This window comes from Enoplosus armatus, chromosome 2, assembly GCF_043641665.1.
Source record: "Enoplosus armatus isolate fEnoArm2 chromosome 2, fEnoArm2.hap1, whole genome shotgun sequence".
In the NCBI taxonomy this organism is placed as follows: Eukaryota; Metazoa; Chordata; class Actinopteri; order Centrarchiformes; family Enoplosidae; genus Enoplosus; species Enoplosus armatus.
Genome location: NC_092181.1, coordinates 26,958,370 through 26,974,226, shown reverse-complemented (window position 1 = coordinate 26,974,226; position 15,857 = coordinate 26,958,370). Strand labels below are relative to the sequence as shown.

At 44.7% G+C, this 15,857-nt stretch overlaps 1 protein-coding gene across 1 annotated transcript in view; it reads left to right on the top strand.

Annotated features, from left to right (window-relative positions):
- The first annotated feature begins 321 nt into the window (after positions 1-321).
- The window catches only part of LOC139293148 (protocadherin Fat 4), a 16,167-nt gene continuing 631 nt past the window's right edge, over positions 322-15,857 (top strand). Inside the window, exons 1-26 of the mRNA XM_070915378.1 lie at positions 322-333; positions 451-624; positions 712-840; positions 1,341-1,496; positions 2,053-2,233; positions 3,017-3,150; positions 3,366-4,313; positions 4,436-4,564; positions 5,255-5,410; positions 5,950-6,130; positions 6,225-6,358; positions 6,876-7,823; positions 8,113-8,238; positions 8,667-8,918; positions 9,004-9,102; positions 9,656-9,828; positions 10,532-10,683; positions 11,044-11,351; positions 12,022-12,132; positions 13,139-13,330; positions 13,780-13,877; positions 13,957-14,112; positions 14,340-14,525; positions 14,763-14,834; positions 14,914-14,950; positions 15,403-15,857. The exon at positions 15,403-15,857 is cut by the window's right edge and continues 631 nt beyond it. Of these exons, the coding sequence (XP_070771479.1) occupies positions 322-333; positions 451-624; positions 712-840; positions 1,341-1,496; positions 2,053-2,233; positions 3,017-3,150; positions 3,366-4,313; positions 4,436-4,564; positions 5,255-5,410; positions 5,950-6,130; positions 6,225-6,358; positions 6,876-7,823; positions 8,113-8,238; positions 8,667-8,918; positions 9,004-9,102; positions 9,656-9,828; positions 10,532-10,683; positions 11,044-11,351; positions 12,022-12,132; positions 13,139-13,330; positions 13,780-13,877; positions 13,957-14,112; positions 14,340-14,525; positions 14,763-14,834; positions 14,914-14,950; positions 15,403-15,549 (5,391 nt within the window). The 3' untranslated portion in view covers positions 15,550-15,857. The remainder of the gene's footprint in view (positions 334-450; positions 625-711; positions 841-1,340; positions 1,497-2,052; positions 2,234-3,016; positions 3,151-3,365; positions 4,314-4,435; positions 4,565-5,254; positions 5,411-5,949; positions 6,131-6,224; positions 6,359-6,875; positions 7,824-8,112; positions 8,239-8,666; positions 8,919-9,003; positions 9,103-9,655; positions 9,829-10,531; positions 10,684-11,043; positions 11,352-12,021; positions 12,133-13,138; positions 13,331-13,779; positions 13,878-13,956; positions 14,113-14,339; positions 14,526-14,762; positions 14,835-14,913; positions 14,951-15,402) is intronic.

Sequence of the window (15,857 nt, the reverse complement as noted above, 5' to 3'; positions counted from 1 at the left end):
TTGAGCCAGAGGCAATAAAGGCTCAGGACGGAGACACTGGGATCAACATGACTTTAACTTACGCCATCAGTGCAGGTAAATGACTCAGACCAATGAGGCAAAACACTAAAACTTGTGGAAAACCCCTAAATATTTAACGTTGTCTTTGTTTGTTTGTTTGTTTAGTGTCTCCAGACAAGTATGGGAGGAACTTCAACATCGACTCCAGCAGTGGAGTTGTGTCTCTGCAGACTGCCATAGACAGAGAGCAGATGGACAGCAGTGTGATCTCTGTCAGCATCAAGGTATTGACATTTGAATCTGTGATCATCCATGGAGGCTATGTTAAGGATAGTCAGACGCACTTATTGATGCAATGTATGAATATGCACCAACAAGTAAAACACAGTTCAGCATGCAACGCAAAACGAACGACTCTTCATAATTATCTGTTGTGTTTCCTCCCTGCAGGCGGCCCAGACAGACGACAGTTTGAAGACAGCCGACGCTGTGGTGTCCGTCACTGTTGAGGACGTGAATGATAATGCTCCAGAGTTTGACCAGCCCGACTACTCTGTAACACTCCTGGAAAATTCCCCTGTTGATGCTGTTGTGTTCAAAGCCATCGTCACCGACCTGGACCAGGTATAATTTACTTTGAAACCACACTCGGAAATGAAGTAACAATTATAAGTACGACATCTCTTGATCGCCCGTGATCCTCTTTCCCAGGGAGGATTTGTGGGAACTTTGCAGATTCTTCCAGAATCTGCTCCTTTCTCCATCAACTCCGATGGGACAGTCAGAGTGAAGAACTCCACAGCTCTGGACAGAGAGACCACTGAACGCATCACATTTCAGGTAAACTGGATTGGGGATTTAACATGAGCCCCCAAGCTTACTGAAGACACACATCTTTAAAAACAGGTCACAAATATACAGTTTCATTTTTTATATGTTTTTAAGTTAACCCAAACAGAAAGGAATAGTACATTTGTTCGGGACTATTTTCAGCGGTGGATTAATCCACATTTGGTGCTAAACTACAGTGTGTGTGTTCACGGTGATGAAGGAACATGTCACCCAGTGACGTTAATAGTTTTTATGGCTCAGAGGAAGAAGATATATCAGGTTGTGATACTTGTTAGTAGATACAGGTTTTGGTCTTTTGATGGGTTTGTTGACAAAAAAATATTCACCAGACTTCTTCTTTAATGTTCAGTATTTGGATCCAGTTTGCTGTTTTACACATCTTTTTTTCTGACAATTTACAGTAGCTGCTGCTCTTACACAGAGCGACATTTAAAGCATTATAACTTTTGAAAGGACTATAACTATTTCAAAATTGTGTTTATTAAAAGATTAAAGCAAGGGAGACAAATCCACCCAACAAAGTTGCAGAGGTGCAAGTGAGTGTAACTCTTCTGGACGAGAACGACAACAGTCCTACGTTCACCAGAAACAAGTACGAGGGAAAGGTGTTTGCTAATCAAACAGCGGGAATGTTGCTGGTCCAGGTGAGTGATTTAAAACGATTCTGCTCAGTATTAGTCAAGCATGCACTGAATCTGAGTAATCTAGCAAATATTCCTGATTACGATTTAAGTCATGTAATCAGTGTTGTCACCACATTTTTTTTATTTTATCCAAAACAAAAAAGTATTATACGTTATTTTATCTACCATTCAGATATTTTTTTCTTTCCAGTGTGATTCAGCTTATGTTGTTTTGATAAAATCACCCTTTTTACATTTTATTCATTTGCAGCAGAAATAAATTGTGGAGTTCCTCAAGGTTCAATTTCAAGTCCCTTTTTTTCACTTGCAGTACATCAGGTGGAGATACATCTGCCCTCCACTGCTATGCTGATGACACACTTCTATATATCACTTCTATAACTGAACCTGAACCCTGCTTTTTACAACTTACTGATCTTAATGAGTCATGACATTAACATTGATATAGTTATGAAACTGTTTTTGTTTTTTATGTTGTTAACTTGTTGTTATGCCATTTGCACTGACATTTTTAGAAGTGCTGTTAAGATGATGATTTGTATCATTAAATTCAAAGGTTAAGGCGGAAGATCGAGATGCTGACGTGAATGGGCAGATTAAATACTCTATTGACTTTGGGAACAATGACGGCTACTTCTCAATCGAAGAAAACACTGGAGAGATCACGCTGGTGAAAACCATTCCCCTGGTGGAAAACCAGATTTTGGAGTTTCCTCTCTACGTAACAGCCAGAGATGGTAGATCTAAACAGTATTTCTCTGAGTATCAAGCACTACCTACAGCTTGCCAGAAAGTCAAGAATCACTTACCCTGATTGTGATGATTCAGCCTGTTACAGTAAAAGAGCCAATCAGCACTAAATCACAACCATTTAAGCCACAAGAATGATTATCTGGCATGTGTATGACACAAAGCATTAATCCAGTGCTACTGTAAATATCAATATCTGTCAAATTAGGTTCTGTATCTGTACTTAGGACTGCACCAGAGTCACGTCAAGCACTTAATCATTGGCAGCATCAAATTCTTTGCGATCATAACATTTTTATCACACCCTTACACAGATTGGTGATCTCAGACACGTACCTTTATTAGGTCCAACTCTCTACCGTACTTAATTGAATCTTTCAAAAAGGCTTTTTACGTTTCCTTTTCTTAGCCCTGGGTAACCTAAACACTGGACCTTAGAGGGCCCAGGGACAGTTTAAATTGGTTTTGTTAACTGGGGCTTCACATAAATCCCAGGGTTAACATCTTGAGAGCAGTTGATTCGATTGGATGAGAAGTTCAAGTTCTTTGTAGAGCACAGTTTCACGCAGCAGCAATTGAAAGTGCGTTACAGGGTGATAAAACAAACCCCCCATGTCTGCGATCTTCTCCGTAGATATAAGGGTCCTGGGCTAAGATAACTAAAGGTATCAGTATGCTTCAAAGGAAATGGTTGTCATGTTGTCAAAGAAGATTCATCACACTCAATATTATATATGTCATTATTGTATTTTTCTCCACCTCTCCTCTAGGGGGCATCATATCCCGCTCCTCCTCAGCACAGGTGAACGTTCGTGCTCCTGGTGACTCAAAACCTCAGTTTTTACGAGAAGTCTACCGTGGAAGTGTAGCAGAAGAGCAGGATCCAGGAGTCGTGATTCTCAGGGTAAGTTTCTCAGTAAGTTGGTGTGAACGGTCATGTCCATGTCAAAATGTCAGAGATGTTTTCACCCACCACCTGTTCATCTAACATCCGAAGTCGACTTGTATTTAGATACTCACTGTTTGGAAAGTGGTATGATTAACTTCTGATTCTCCACAAATCCCATGCAAGTTAGTTAAATCATTTTTGCATCCTGCTCCTCAACTCTTTTCATTCAGGTTGACTTCCTTGCAATAGCTGCTGAGATGCCCGTGACTCTCCGAGTTGATACAGAAGCCGACAAGTTCGCCATCTCCCCCAGCGGTGAATTCACCACCAAGGTGAAGCTGGACTACGATGAGGCCCCGCACAACTACTCTGTGACAATCTCCATCTCTGACGGGGTCAACAGCGACCATGCAGTCGTGGAGGTTGGGGTCACCGACGTCAACGATAACAGTCCTGTTTTTACCTCCAGTTCTGTCACAGAATCCGTCCCAGAGGACGCAGAGGTAGGATCCAATGTGACTGTTGTTCCAGCTGCAGACAAAGACAGCAGCTTCAACAAGGAGATCAGGTACTCTTTGAGAGGAGGAGAGGGCAGGTTCTCTGTTGATCCCGTGTCTGGGATGGTGAGTGTGGCTGGGGCACTTGATAGGGAGACCACGGCTGAGTACGACCTGCTGGTGGTGGCCGAAGACCAGGGTCGTCCTGCCAGGTCGGCCACGGCCTCCCTGCTGGTCCAAGTGTCCGACATCAACGATAACGTCCCCAGGTTCTCACAGGGCGAGTATCGGGTCGAGGTCTCAGAAACAGAGTCAGTGGGGACGAGCCTGCTCACCTTATCAGCTGTAGACCCTGATGAAGGAGCGAATGGGAGAGTCACTTACAGCATTTTCCTGCAAAGTCCCTCTTCACCCGCTGTATTTGAGCTGGACTCTTCTAGCGGGACTCTGCAGCTGATCCAGACTCTGGACTACAGTGAGGTGAAGGTGTACAGTCTGATGGTTCAGGCCTCCGACGGGGGGACCCCCTCTCTGGTTGGGAACGGCTCTGTGGTGGTGAAGGTGAAGGACGTGAACAACAACCCACCTGAGTTCAGTAAGGACAACTACGACGTGGCCGTCTCTGAGAACCTGGCCAGCGGTGCGTCCGTCCTGACCCTGGAGGTCACTGACAGGGATGAGGTGAGTTTCATGCAGCCTGCAGATCATCTGTGTGAACTCTCAAGAAAACAATAAATCAGCTAACATGAACACAATGTCAGGCTGAATATATGAAGTGAAACCATTTCATTAATCCTCTACAGGGAGGATTTGTGGGAACTCTGCGGATCCTTCCAGAATCTGCTCCTTTCTCCATCAACTCTGATGGGACGATCAGAGTGAAGAACTCCTCAGCTCTGGACAGAGAGACCACTGAGAGGATCGTCTTTCAGGTGATGTAGAATCGGAGACACAGATTGATTGATTTTAAAGGGAAAGTCCACCTTAAAATAGAGCAACTCCACTGAGATGCCTTTGGTTTATACTTGACTCATCCCTCCAGGTATTATGTCCTTTCATGCATGCAAGCATCTTAACTGACTATATAAGTATAAGAAGACGCAAAACCCCAAATAACAACTGAGCTACACAGTGTCATAGAAACACAATGTGTGACATTCCCAACTCAAGGGCCACTTATTAGCTTTTTCCAGGGCTTTAAACGTATAACATGGTCTTTATCGGAGGATGGATTTAGCTCAGTTGCCACGGAGATTTATAGCACTTATAGGACTTCCTGTCCGTCTTGGTTTTGTGTATTCTAGACCTTGGAAATAGTAGTTTGCTACTAATCCCAAATCAAGGTCCACTTACTAGCTTTTCCTGGAGCTTTCAACCATATTATATTTCATAGAGATGGATTTGTTGACATGTGGATGGAGTTTGCAAAATCCAACCGCTGATGAAGACTGTGATATAGATAAAAGTTCCAGAAACAGCTAGTAAGTGAACCTTGAGTTGGTATTTCCTTTGTCAAACTACTGACTCCAAGGTCGAGATTGAACCTCGATGCTTTGGGACCAGCGGGCTTATAAACAGACCTGATTACATCCTGAGACATTATTCTCTTGTCCGTCACAAAGGTGGAGGCGAAGGAGACGAAACCACCCCACCAAGCTGCCGTGGTGAGCGTGAATATAACTCTTCTGGATGAGAACGACAACAGCCCTAAATTCACCAGCAGCAAGTATGAGAGCAAAGTCTTCACCAACCAAACGGAGGGGATGTTGCTTGTGAAGGTAAGAAATATGTATAATACGGTTTATTGTCCCCACAAATACAACAGTTGTTCAGCATATTTGCAGGTAAAGAACGTTTAAGTTTTTATCTTGGAAAGTATAGCGTTACAAAAAGGCAGGGGAAGAGCTGCACTTGGAAGAATGTCACATAAAAAATCATAATAATGTAACTGTAATATCCTCCAGTAAACTGCACTGTTATTTATATTGCAGAGTTATACTTGCTCATTATTATCTACAGTTTTTAAGAAGAATATTTGCATGTGAATGTAGTGCATCATGTTGATTATGTGCTCGTTACGGCAAAAGTAAAGTCAAAGTCACTTAACTGAATTACATGAAATTACAGTTTTACTGTTTACACTCTTTAACAAGCAATCAGGGGTTCTGTGAAACATGTGAACAACAACAGTTATTGGAAAAATGGTGCTTTTAGGTTTTGAGATTGGTTTTGACAATTGACCAACGCCCCCCCCCCCCCCATCATAACAGAAAACACTGGTACTATTTAACAAGGTTTTTCTTCTCTGTGGTCAAAGGTTGAGGCAGAAGATCCAGATGCACACGTCAATGGACTGATCAAGTACTCCATCGACTTTGGGAATCAGAACGACCACTTCTCCGTTGATGAAAACACCGGAGCGATCACTCTGACAAAGATGATTCCACTGGAGGAACATCAGACCTTGGTGTTCTTATTGTTCATAACAGCCAGAGATGGTAGATGTCAACTGTAGTTTTTCCACGCATGTCCAGTGTTGATCGATCACTTCGGTCGCAGTGAACTCATGACGATGTTACTCTTCTCCTCTAGGGGGCGTAGTGTCCCGCTCCACCTCATCGCAGGTGGAGATTCTCGCTATCGGAGATTCAAAACCACAGTTCACACAGAGCACCTACAGTGGCACCATAGAAGAAGAGAGAGACCCGGGAACAATGATCCTCAAGGTGAGCTTCTCTGCAGATCTCGTCCACCTCCTTTAGTCCAAGACAGGTTTTCAATGAAGCTCTGCGATGTGTTGAGCAACGCTTTTGACAACAGAGAGAAAACTTCACTCCACTGACTCACATTTTTTAATTTCTCAAAGCGGGAGACGGTAGAGAGAGTGTTTAACGGACCCACTTATGGGTCTGTTGCGTCCACTCTTGTCTAAACATTGACTTCTAAATGACGCTTGGTGCTCAGCCTGAACACACATTCAGTCTCCTTTGCTAGTGACACAAAAGTTGAGTCATTGAGGTTGTAGTTTTTGATTTTCAGCTCTGTGATGGAAAGTTCCAGACCCCAGGTACAAACTATAAAGACGACCACACAGAGATGCTTTAGGTTTGCATTTTTCTGATCATTTTTTTCTATTTGATCAGAGCAAACAGAGCGAATCTAAAGCATCTCTGTTGACAACACAGAGATGTTTAACTTTGTTGCATCTCGTTCTGTGATTTTGACTTTTCTTTATTCATTCAGGTTGACTTCCTCGCAACAGGAGAGATGCCCGTGACTCTCCGAGTTGATACAGAAGCCGACAAGTTCGCCATCTCCCCCAGCGGTGAATTCACCACCAAGGTGAAGCTGGACTACGATGAGGCCCCGCACAACTACTCTGTGACAATCTCCATCTCTGACGGGGTCAACAGCGACCATGCAGTCGTGGAGGTTGGGGTCACCGACGTCAACGATAACAGTCCTGTTTTTACCTCCAGTTCTGTCACAGAATCCGTCCCAGAGGACGCAGAGGTAGGATCCAATGTGACTGTTGTTCCAGCTGCAGACAAAGACAGCAGCTTCAACAAGGAGATCAGGTACTCTTTGAGAGGAGGAGAGGGCAGGTTCTCTGTTGATCCCGTGTCTGGGATGGTGAGTGTGGCTGGGGCACTTGATAGGGAGACCACGGCTGAGTACGACCTGCTGGTGGTGGCCGAAGACCAGGGTCGTCCTGCCAGGTCGGCCACGGCCTCCCTGCTGGTCCAAGTGTCCGACATCAACGATAACGTCCCCAGGTTCTCACAGGGCGAGTATCGGGTCGAGGTCTCAGAAACAGAGTCAGCGGGGACGAGCCTGCTCACCTTATCGGCTGTAGACCCTGATGAAGGAGCGAATGGGAGAGTCACTTACAGCATTTTCCTGCAAAGTCCCTCTTCACATCCCGCTGTATTTGAGCTGGACTCTTCTAGCGGGACTCTGCAGCTGATCCAGACTCTGGACTACAGTGAGGTGAAGGTGTACAGTCTGATGGTTCAGGCCTCCGACGGGGGGACCCCCTCTCTGGTTGGGAACGGCTCTGTGGTGGTGAAGGTGAAGGACGTGAACAACAACCCACCTGAGTTCAGTAAGGACAGCTACGACGTGGCCGTCTCTGAGAACCTGGCCAGCGGTGCGTCCATCCTGACCCTGGAGGTCACTGACAGGGATGAGGTGAGTTCAGTCACCTGCTTCTGTGCTGAGAGATGATCTGGATCAGACCAGATCACCTTCTTTGTGTTCATACTGTGCTGTTTTACAATCAGCGCAGTCGCAGGAGATGTTCGATGATGGGATGAACTTTAATGTCCCTCTTACAGTTCAGACTTTGGCACCACTGCTTTATAATCATGATGTGCTGAGACGACCTCGGCCATTTCTCGGATCACACTTTATGCTGCTTCAGATAAGCAACTGCTGCTGCTTCACACTTTAACACGTGACGACTTATCCTCTTCTTCAGGGGGGGTTCTCCAATGGTTACTTCCTCTACACCAACGATACCTTTGACATTAACAAACAAGGTGTGGTCTCACTGAGGAAGGACGCCATCTTGGACAGAGAGACAAGGGACAGCTACGTATTACAGGTACAACATGATTATGTTTCCTCTCTCCAAAACACACAGTTTCCATCTTCAAGGCAAAATAAAGCATTATCTGATACTCTTCATTGTTTTTTATGTATATTATAAATGTTTTGATTCAGTATTGTTTAAAAAGGTAGTAATGCGTTTATTCCTTGGTGTAAAAATGGTTTATATTGCCCAAAACAATGGAGTTATTTTTGTTTTATACATTAAAGTTTTACTATTGTAAAAAGACAAAATCTCCAATCACTTTAAAAATGCCAGAAAAATAAACATATATTTACTTTTTCTTTTTTACAAGTCATATTTTGTGTTTTGTTTTTAAGTTTTATGCAACACAAATAAAAACAGCTGACGACTAACCAAAAGATCCAGGAGGAGATGTGCAGCAGGTAACATCCTGTGTGTGTTGTGTTGTCTGTGTTCAGGTGGTGGCGGTGGATCAGGTCACTGACGGTCTGAGATCCACAGCTCAGCTCAACATCACCGTCCTGGACTACAACGACAACACCCCACAGTTCCCGGCCATCCCGGACCCCCTGCTGATCCCCGAGGGCCGCTACTCGGAGGAAACTCCAGGAGAAATTTTCACCGTCGTGCCCACAGACGCCGACCTCGGCTCCAACGGAGAGGTCACCGTCTCCCTCCCCTCCCCTCACCCGCTCTTCAGATTCAGAGAGGTGAGGCCAAGACAGGACCGTGGAAGTCGTTTTCCGCCCGTGCTGGGTCAGTGCTCGGACTCTGACAGCATGCGTTGTGTTGCAGGACGGGACGTTGCTGGCTGTTGGCTCTCTGGATCGGGAGGCCAGGGAAACCTACGACCTGGTCATTAAGGCCTCAGACGAAGGCAGTCCACAGAGAGAGGTAAGACCTGCAGATGTGGAGCTGATATTGTCTTTTAGGAAGGTTACAGGTGAGTGACAAAACAACGTTTCCATAATGGATCTAACAGATCTTTTCAAAATGAAAGTTATGCATTTGAGTTTTGTTTTCATTTGTTCTGCAAAGTAAAATCACTCATCTCAGAGATCATGTTGCTTTTAATTGTCAAGGAAATACACTAAAAGCTCCCATTACAGCCAAAATTTAGACACATTTTAAGGGAATTTGGCATCAAAAGGTTTCTGAATACAGAAAAGTTGTAATCAGATCACATTGATATATCTGTGTATAAACCTGAGAAAAAAAAACACAGATTAACGTATTGGTACTAAATTATATGTATGTATGAGTACATGTAGGTCCATAACATATTAGGCAATAACAAAGTTAATCATCATCATCAGCATCATAAAGGAACTGAAGACGAAGAGGATACGTGTGTATTTCATTTGATTAATTGTAATAAAATAATCCAGACTGATGTTACAATCTAAGCCTCCTTTGCTGAACACGTTCTTTATTAAACTGACTCCAGAACGTCACCACCATCAGAGTCAGACTCGTCGACGTCAATGACAACAGACCTGAGTTCAGCTCCAGCAGCTACGTCAGCAGCGTCCTGCTGAAAGACGCCGAGGAGGGGAAGCTGCTGCTGACGCTGTCCGCCGCCGACAGAGACACCGGGAACAACTCGCTCATCACCTACAGGTCAGTTCGGCCGGCTGGAAGATCTCAGATCAGATCTCAACGACTCAGAATCGGTGTTTTCTGGACACAGTCTGGCTCTAAATCCTGCTGAAACTGTTTCCTTATGAACTCCTGTCTCTAAGAATTGATCATTTCTCGGTTTATGAGTTAGTTCCCACAACAGATTCTTCATCAGCGACCTGACCAGGTGCTGAGTCCAGTGACTGTTATTAAATGTGTCGTTGTGTAGCAGCGGTTAGGTTTTTCATTTTTATTTCTCTGATGACACGCGGCTGTTTCAGGTAGTTTCAGGTAGTTTCAGGTCCTCTAACACTACAGACCCTGCTGAGGTTGTTTCCATTTCCAACAGCAGAAACTCTGCGGCGTGCAAGTCTTCTTTTCACTCTTTGGTAACACTTTTGTGAATAAAACGTTCCTGCAAACAGAGCAGAATACGACACCTTAGATGGCGATTTTACAGGCGGCGATTATGAAAATGATCAAATCTCACGAACATGCAGGTACTCATGAACAGGTGTCATTCATCAGGCTGAAACAAGCGATTTACGACACGTTTTGTCTTTGTTTTTAATAGTTTATAAGTGTTGAAATATACATTTTTAAGGTTTATTTGGCTCCAGTTCATTGTGCAGTTTCCAGCATGTGTAAAATCTCCTTGCTTGTATTACGTCGAAGATGTTTATTCGCTCTCTGCTGTTTGTAGTTTCTCTGCAGGAAGTTCTCCATATTTGGCCTTAAACAGTGAGACCGGGGCCGTGACCTTGACCTCTGACCTCGCTGACGTCACAGAGGACACCACGCTGGTGCTGACGGCCGTGGCTGAGGACGGCGGCCGGCCTCCTCTGAACTCCACAGGTCTGTGTGTTATTCTCCATCAGAGGCAGCGGCATTGATTTTATCATTTAAAAAGAAGTATTCGTTTACTTCAATCAAAGTTACAATGTGTACAAATACTCCATTACAAGTCAAAGTCCTGAATTCAAAATGATATTTCAGTAAAGCTCTTAATCTGTAAAGTAACTATAGCTGTCAGGTAACTGTGGTGGAGTAGAAGTACAAAGTACATGTGTATATATGTATATATGTATACATGTATGTGAGGCTGCAGCTTGTCGGGGTCGCATGCTGGTTCCTTATTATCTGTGTGTGTGTGTGTGTGTGTGTGTGTGTGTGTGTGTGTGTGTGTGTGTGTGTGTGTGTGTTCGTTCCATGCAGCCCGTCTCGTGGTCAACCTGAGGGTGGTCAGTCTGGTGGAGGGCGTGGCCTTCCGGAGCTCCTCCTACAACTTCAGCCTACCTGAGAACCAGCCGGCGGGGGTGATGGTGGGGAGGGTCTGGGCCTCTGCGGGGAGTGACCTTTACGACGTGGCCTACACACTGAAAACACACACTGACCTGTTCTCCGTCAACGCCAGCGGAGCCGTCCTGACCGGGACACAGCTGGACAAAGAGAAGCAGGAGTGGTACATCCTGGACGTGGAGGCAGTGGACACAAGGACCCCCCCCACGTCAGCCACTGCAATGGTACGATCTGTTCCTTTTGCTGCTGAACGATATCAAAGCTTCATCCCACAGACGAAGGTTTCGGGTGATTATTGATTATTGAAGACAAGAACTAGGAAAGCTCAAATGTCTGCCACGGCTGCACAAACTTTGAATTGTGTGTAATAATAGGTACAATTATGAAAATGTACTTTTTCAAATAGTATTAAAGCAGTAAAAGGTCCCCCGTGACTCTTTTACTGTGACATATTCTATCATTAGATTATTATTCCTCATCATTAATATAAAGCGGGATTTTTCTGTTGTAGCTGGTCATTTTCAACTATTTTGTATCCGACTGCAGCTAATGAACTATGACTGTGAAGTACCTCAAATGTGTACTTAAGTATAAAGGAAAGAGTAAATGTACTTCAGTTACATTCCACCACTGACTACAGCTCTTGATATTACAACTGGAACTGTTTGTGAAGCGAAGTTAAACTTAAAAGTTCCAGTTTTTCTGCTTCTTCTAATGGTCCTCTCTCAGAGCTCACTGGCCTCTCACCTGTGAAGCTCTGGGGCTTGTGGGAAATGGTGTTTGTTAACGGCCGCTAAAAACTGAAGTCTTAAAACAATATCTTAGTCTAGACAAACGGAGTGAACCTCACCTCACGACCCGTTTCTGCTGTTTCTTCTTCTCTCTCCCTCTCAGGTCAGAGTTCAGGTGGACGACGTGAACGAGCCTCCAGAGTTTCCCTCCGAGGCTTATAAAGCTGCCGTGTTCAGCATCGCCCCGTACAAAACCTCCGTCATCCATGTCAAGGTGAACACGCAGCTTCTGTCGTTGACATTGACTGTAATGAAACCACAGAGTGTCAGCGAGCAGCTGATCTCCTGTCAGAGAACCTCTGACCGGCCGAGTCTTCAGCGATATGAAGCGAATGTGGATGAGAAATACGGCGGTTTGAGGAAGAAACAGGATTTCTCACAACCAAAACTGAAATCTTTACAACTGATAAAGGCCGTAGCATCCCTGTGTTGTTGTGTTGAGAGGCAATGACGTCATAGCTGAAGCTTTCAAATGCAAATTTAAAATACTTTCTGAACAAGAAAAAGAACTAGTGCGCTCGCTGCTTTGTACGTTTAGTTGCTTGTCTCCACTACACAGTTTGTCCACCAGAGAGCGCTGACAGCTTTATTGTCCGACTGTTAAACGTCTCCCTCAGTACGAGTCTGGGTCATGATGTGTGGGATCCTTATCAAAAAGATTATTAGTCAAGACATTTGTCATCAAATTATTTAAAACTCTGTGTCATATGTCAGTATACTTTCTACGTGACAGCTAGATGGTTGCTAGGTGGTTGCTAAGGTGTTACTAGGTGGTTGCTAAGGTGTTTCTAGGTGGCTGCTAAATGCTGCTCGCTGTGGGTTTTCAGACAGATGATGGGGCTTTAATAGCTGGTTGCCTGGTACCGTCTCCAGATGGTTGCTAGGGCATCATTAGGTGGTTTCCATGGTGATGGTGGCTCCTTTGATTCAGGGCGTGAAGGAGACATGGTTGCCAGGGTGATCAGTGTGTTTTCAGTTGTCAGGCAGGTGGCAGTTCTGCTTGTTACTCGTCTCACCTTAAAGCAGTGAACTGTCATTAATGAGTCACGTTATTTAATTCACTGATGTGTCAAATGTCTGAAAGTTGAGGAATCTAGATTTCCACGTCACGATCATCTTGTCATCTGTCAAACGAGGAGACGCTCGTCTCTGTAGACGCTCGTCTCTGTAGACGGCTGGACCCTGATACTCGTATGAACACTGGTATTCTTTTTACGCAGGCTTCAGACCCGGATGTCGGTGAAGAGGGTCTGCTGGTCTACAGTCTGTCAGCGGACAGTCCTTATTTTGACGTGGAGCCGTCCTCGGGTCTGGTGTACGTGGTCTCGGCCGTGGGTCTGGCCGGACAGCTGGCTGAGGTGGAGGTGAAGGCCACGGACCCCCGAGGACTTCATGCTACGACCAAGGTGGAGGTGAGTGCGGAGGACCGGGTGGAGGAGCTCACAGTGGTGGAGAAAAAGAAGTTTTAGAAAGGTAAGATCCAGTAGAGACCAAAATCAGGACGAGTCTGAGTCAAAAGAGATGAAGGAGACCCTCCGGGACCTCGACTCTGATCCCCAAGTCAACACAAAGACGTCTTCACTCAGCCAACGAGTTACATTAGAAGTGGAATAAACAAATGGCAAAATGATGGAAAACATTCTTAAAGTCGAGATTAAACAGCATTTCGAGACTCTCCAGCTTCCGTATCGTGACGTGTTTCCGAGTGACACAAAGAAATGGATCTTTTGGTTCTTTGTTTGGTAGATATTGTCAGATAAGCGCTCAACACGACTGGGGATGTGATCTAAAAGGGTTAAAGGGGAATTTGTCGTTTCATCTCGACTTTAAAGAAAGAAAAACGGCCCTCTTCTGCCCCCAGGTGGCGGTCCAGGGGAGTGCGAGCAGCAGCGACGTGGTGGTCATCTCCCTCAACCTGCCGGCCAACGCTGTGGAGAGGAAAGTCTCAGAGCTGGAGACGTAAGAAGTTCATCATGAGGAATTCCTTCAGATTTATTCTCTCCAGTGTTATGTTGTTGTAATTATTTGTCCGTCTCAGGTCTTTAGGCTCGGCTCTGGGCTGGACGGTGAACATCATCGAGGTGTCGAGCGCTAACGGAGGAGCCTCCCAGTCCAGATCTCTGGCTGTGAAGACTTTGGTCAGCTTCATCACAGTAGATGGAGGGGAGGTGGTTTCCTCTGAGGAGGTCACAGAGTAAGAGTCTGATTTTAATATCCTCGTTAGCTTTTAAGTAAATTTAAGTATTTAAAGTCCAAAAAACGCCTTTAAGCAAAATAAAAGTCCTTATTTATAAAAGGTCTTTAATAATATCATTAAGAACCAAATGAAATAATATACATGTAATCACTCATTTTCTCACAGTCAAACTTCAGTCACGTGACAGGTCTGAGATCTGTAACCACACCTCTGTCATCCATCAGGAAGCTGCAGAGCCAATCAGCCGCTGTGAGGGAGGAGCTAGTCAAAGTGTTTGGGGAGGGTCTTCAATTTGCGGTGGAGGTGAAGCCTCAAGACCCCGCCTCCGACCAGGCTGTGGTCATCGCTCTGGGCGTCCTGTTGGCCCTGAGCATGCTGGGATTGATTGTTTCCGTTGCTTTGATCATCAGGTGAGACTGGAGACCGTCAACAAGCAGCAGTTTAGAGCGTGTCAGCGTTTACAGCGCGCCAGTGCTGCCCCCCAGTGGACAAAACTATAATCCGATAACGCAGATTTCATTTTCTGTTTAAGGTCTCAGTGAACTGATTTCCATCTTTGTGTTCAGAGTCCCTCACGAGCACCATGTGTTCACCGTCTGACATGTTCTTTAAATAATAATAATCATCTCAACTTTGAACCCCCGCAGGTTCAAGAGGACGCAGACGCATCAGGAGGACAAAGAGAGTTTTGACATCAGCCGGCGTGCTGAAGACTACACGTGAGTCCTCTGACCGTCACGCCGACCTCAGATCAGTTTGAACAGTTTTTAACAGAAATGTCTCTCTGTGGTGTTTCAGGACCTGGTCTCAGGAGATCCCCGAAACCTCCAAACAGGTAAAATAAGAAATCACTCAGTGTTTAAATCAAATATTTCAAAAGTTAAAAATACGACACATGAAAGAAGCTGAGGATCAGTGGTGGAAGAAGTACTAATACCACAGTGTGAAGATACTCCACTACTACCAAGTAAAAGTATGTGAGTAAAATGTTCCCGTCAGTGTTTCTGGATTCGTGTGTGTGTTATATTTTCCTGCTGCAGATGTTTCAGGTAGAAGTACTTTATGTACTGTTGGGTACTTTTATCTGCAGCGATGCATCATGGTCTGTGAGGTCAGCATGTGTTTGTAGTGTGTTTAAATAGTTCATTTAGTAGAAGAAGAAGAAGAAGAAGGAGAATGTTGAAGGAAGTCTTCGTCCTTCAGGTCATAAAGTAGCATACAATGGAAATACTCAAGTACAGTACGAGTACCTTGAATTGGAGTAAATGTACTTGATTTGTGTTACAGGGACAGACGAGTGGACCGGAGGACGGTCAGCAGAGGACGGACAGAGAGACAGACGATGATTGGACAGCGGAGATAGACAGTGACAGTGTGAGAGTTAAAGAGGACAGACAGACGGACGATAAAGACAGCAGCACCTCTTCTCTCTGATCTGAACACAGCAGCTTTCATCAGACTGTACGGAGGCCGCAGAGTGCCACTAAAACGATGACCGACTTTTAATTACATCCGATTAAAACATTTAAGACGAGACACGTTTGTTTGTAAACGTCTCAAGGCACCGCGAGCTGTCCGCCGCCCAAATATTTATATTCTTCAAACAAAAGCTGTTTAGAAACTTTAAACTCAGAGCTTCGATTAACTAATAACCAATCTAAAACAAAGTAATGCAAATATAAAAATTGTAATAAGTTAATAATAAAAAGAAACTTTTAAATAAGTTTGTGATTCCAGTTTGA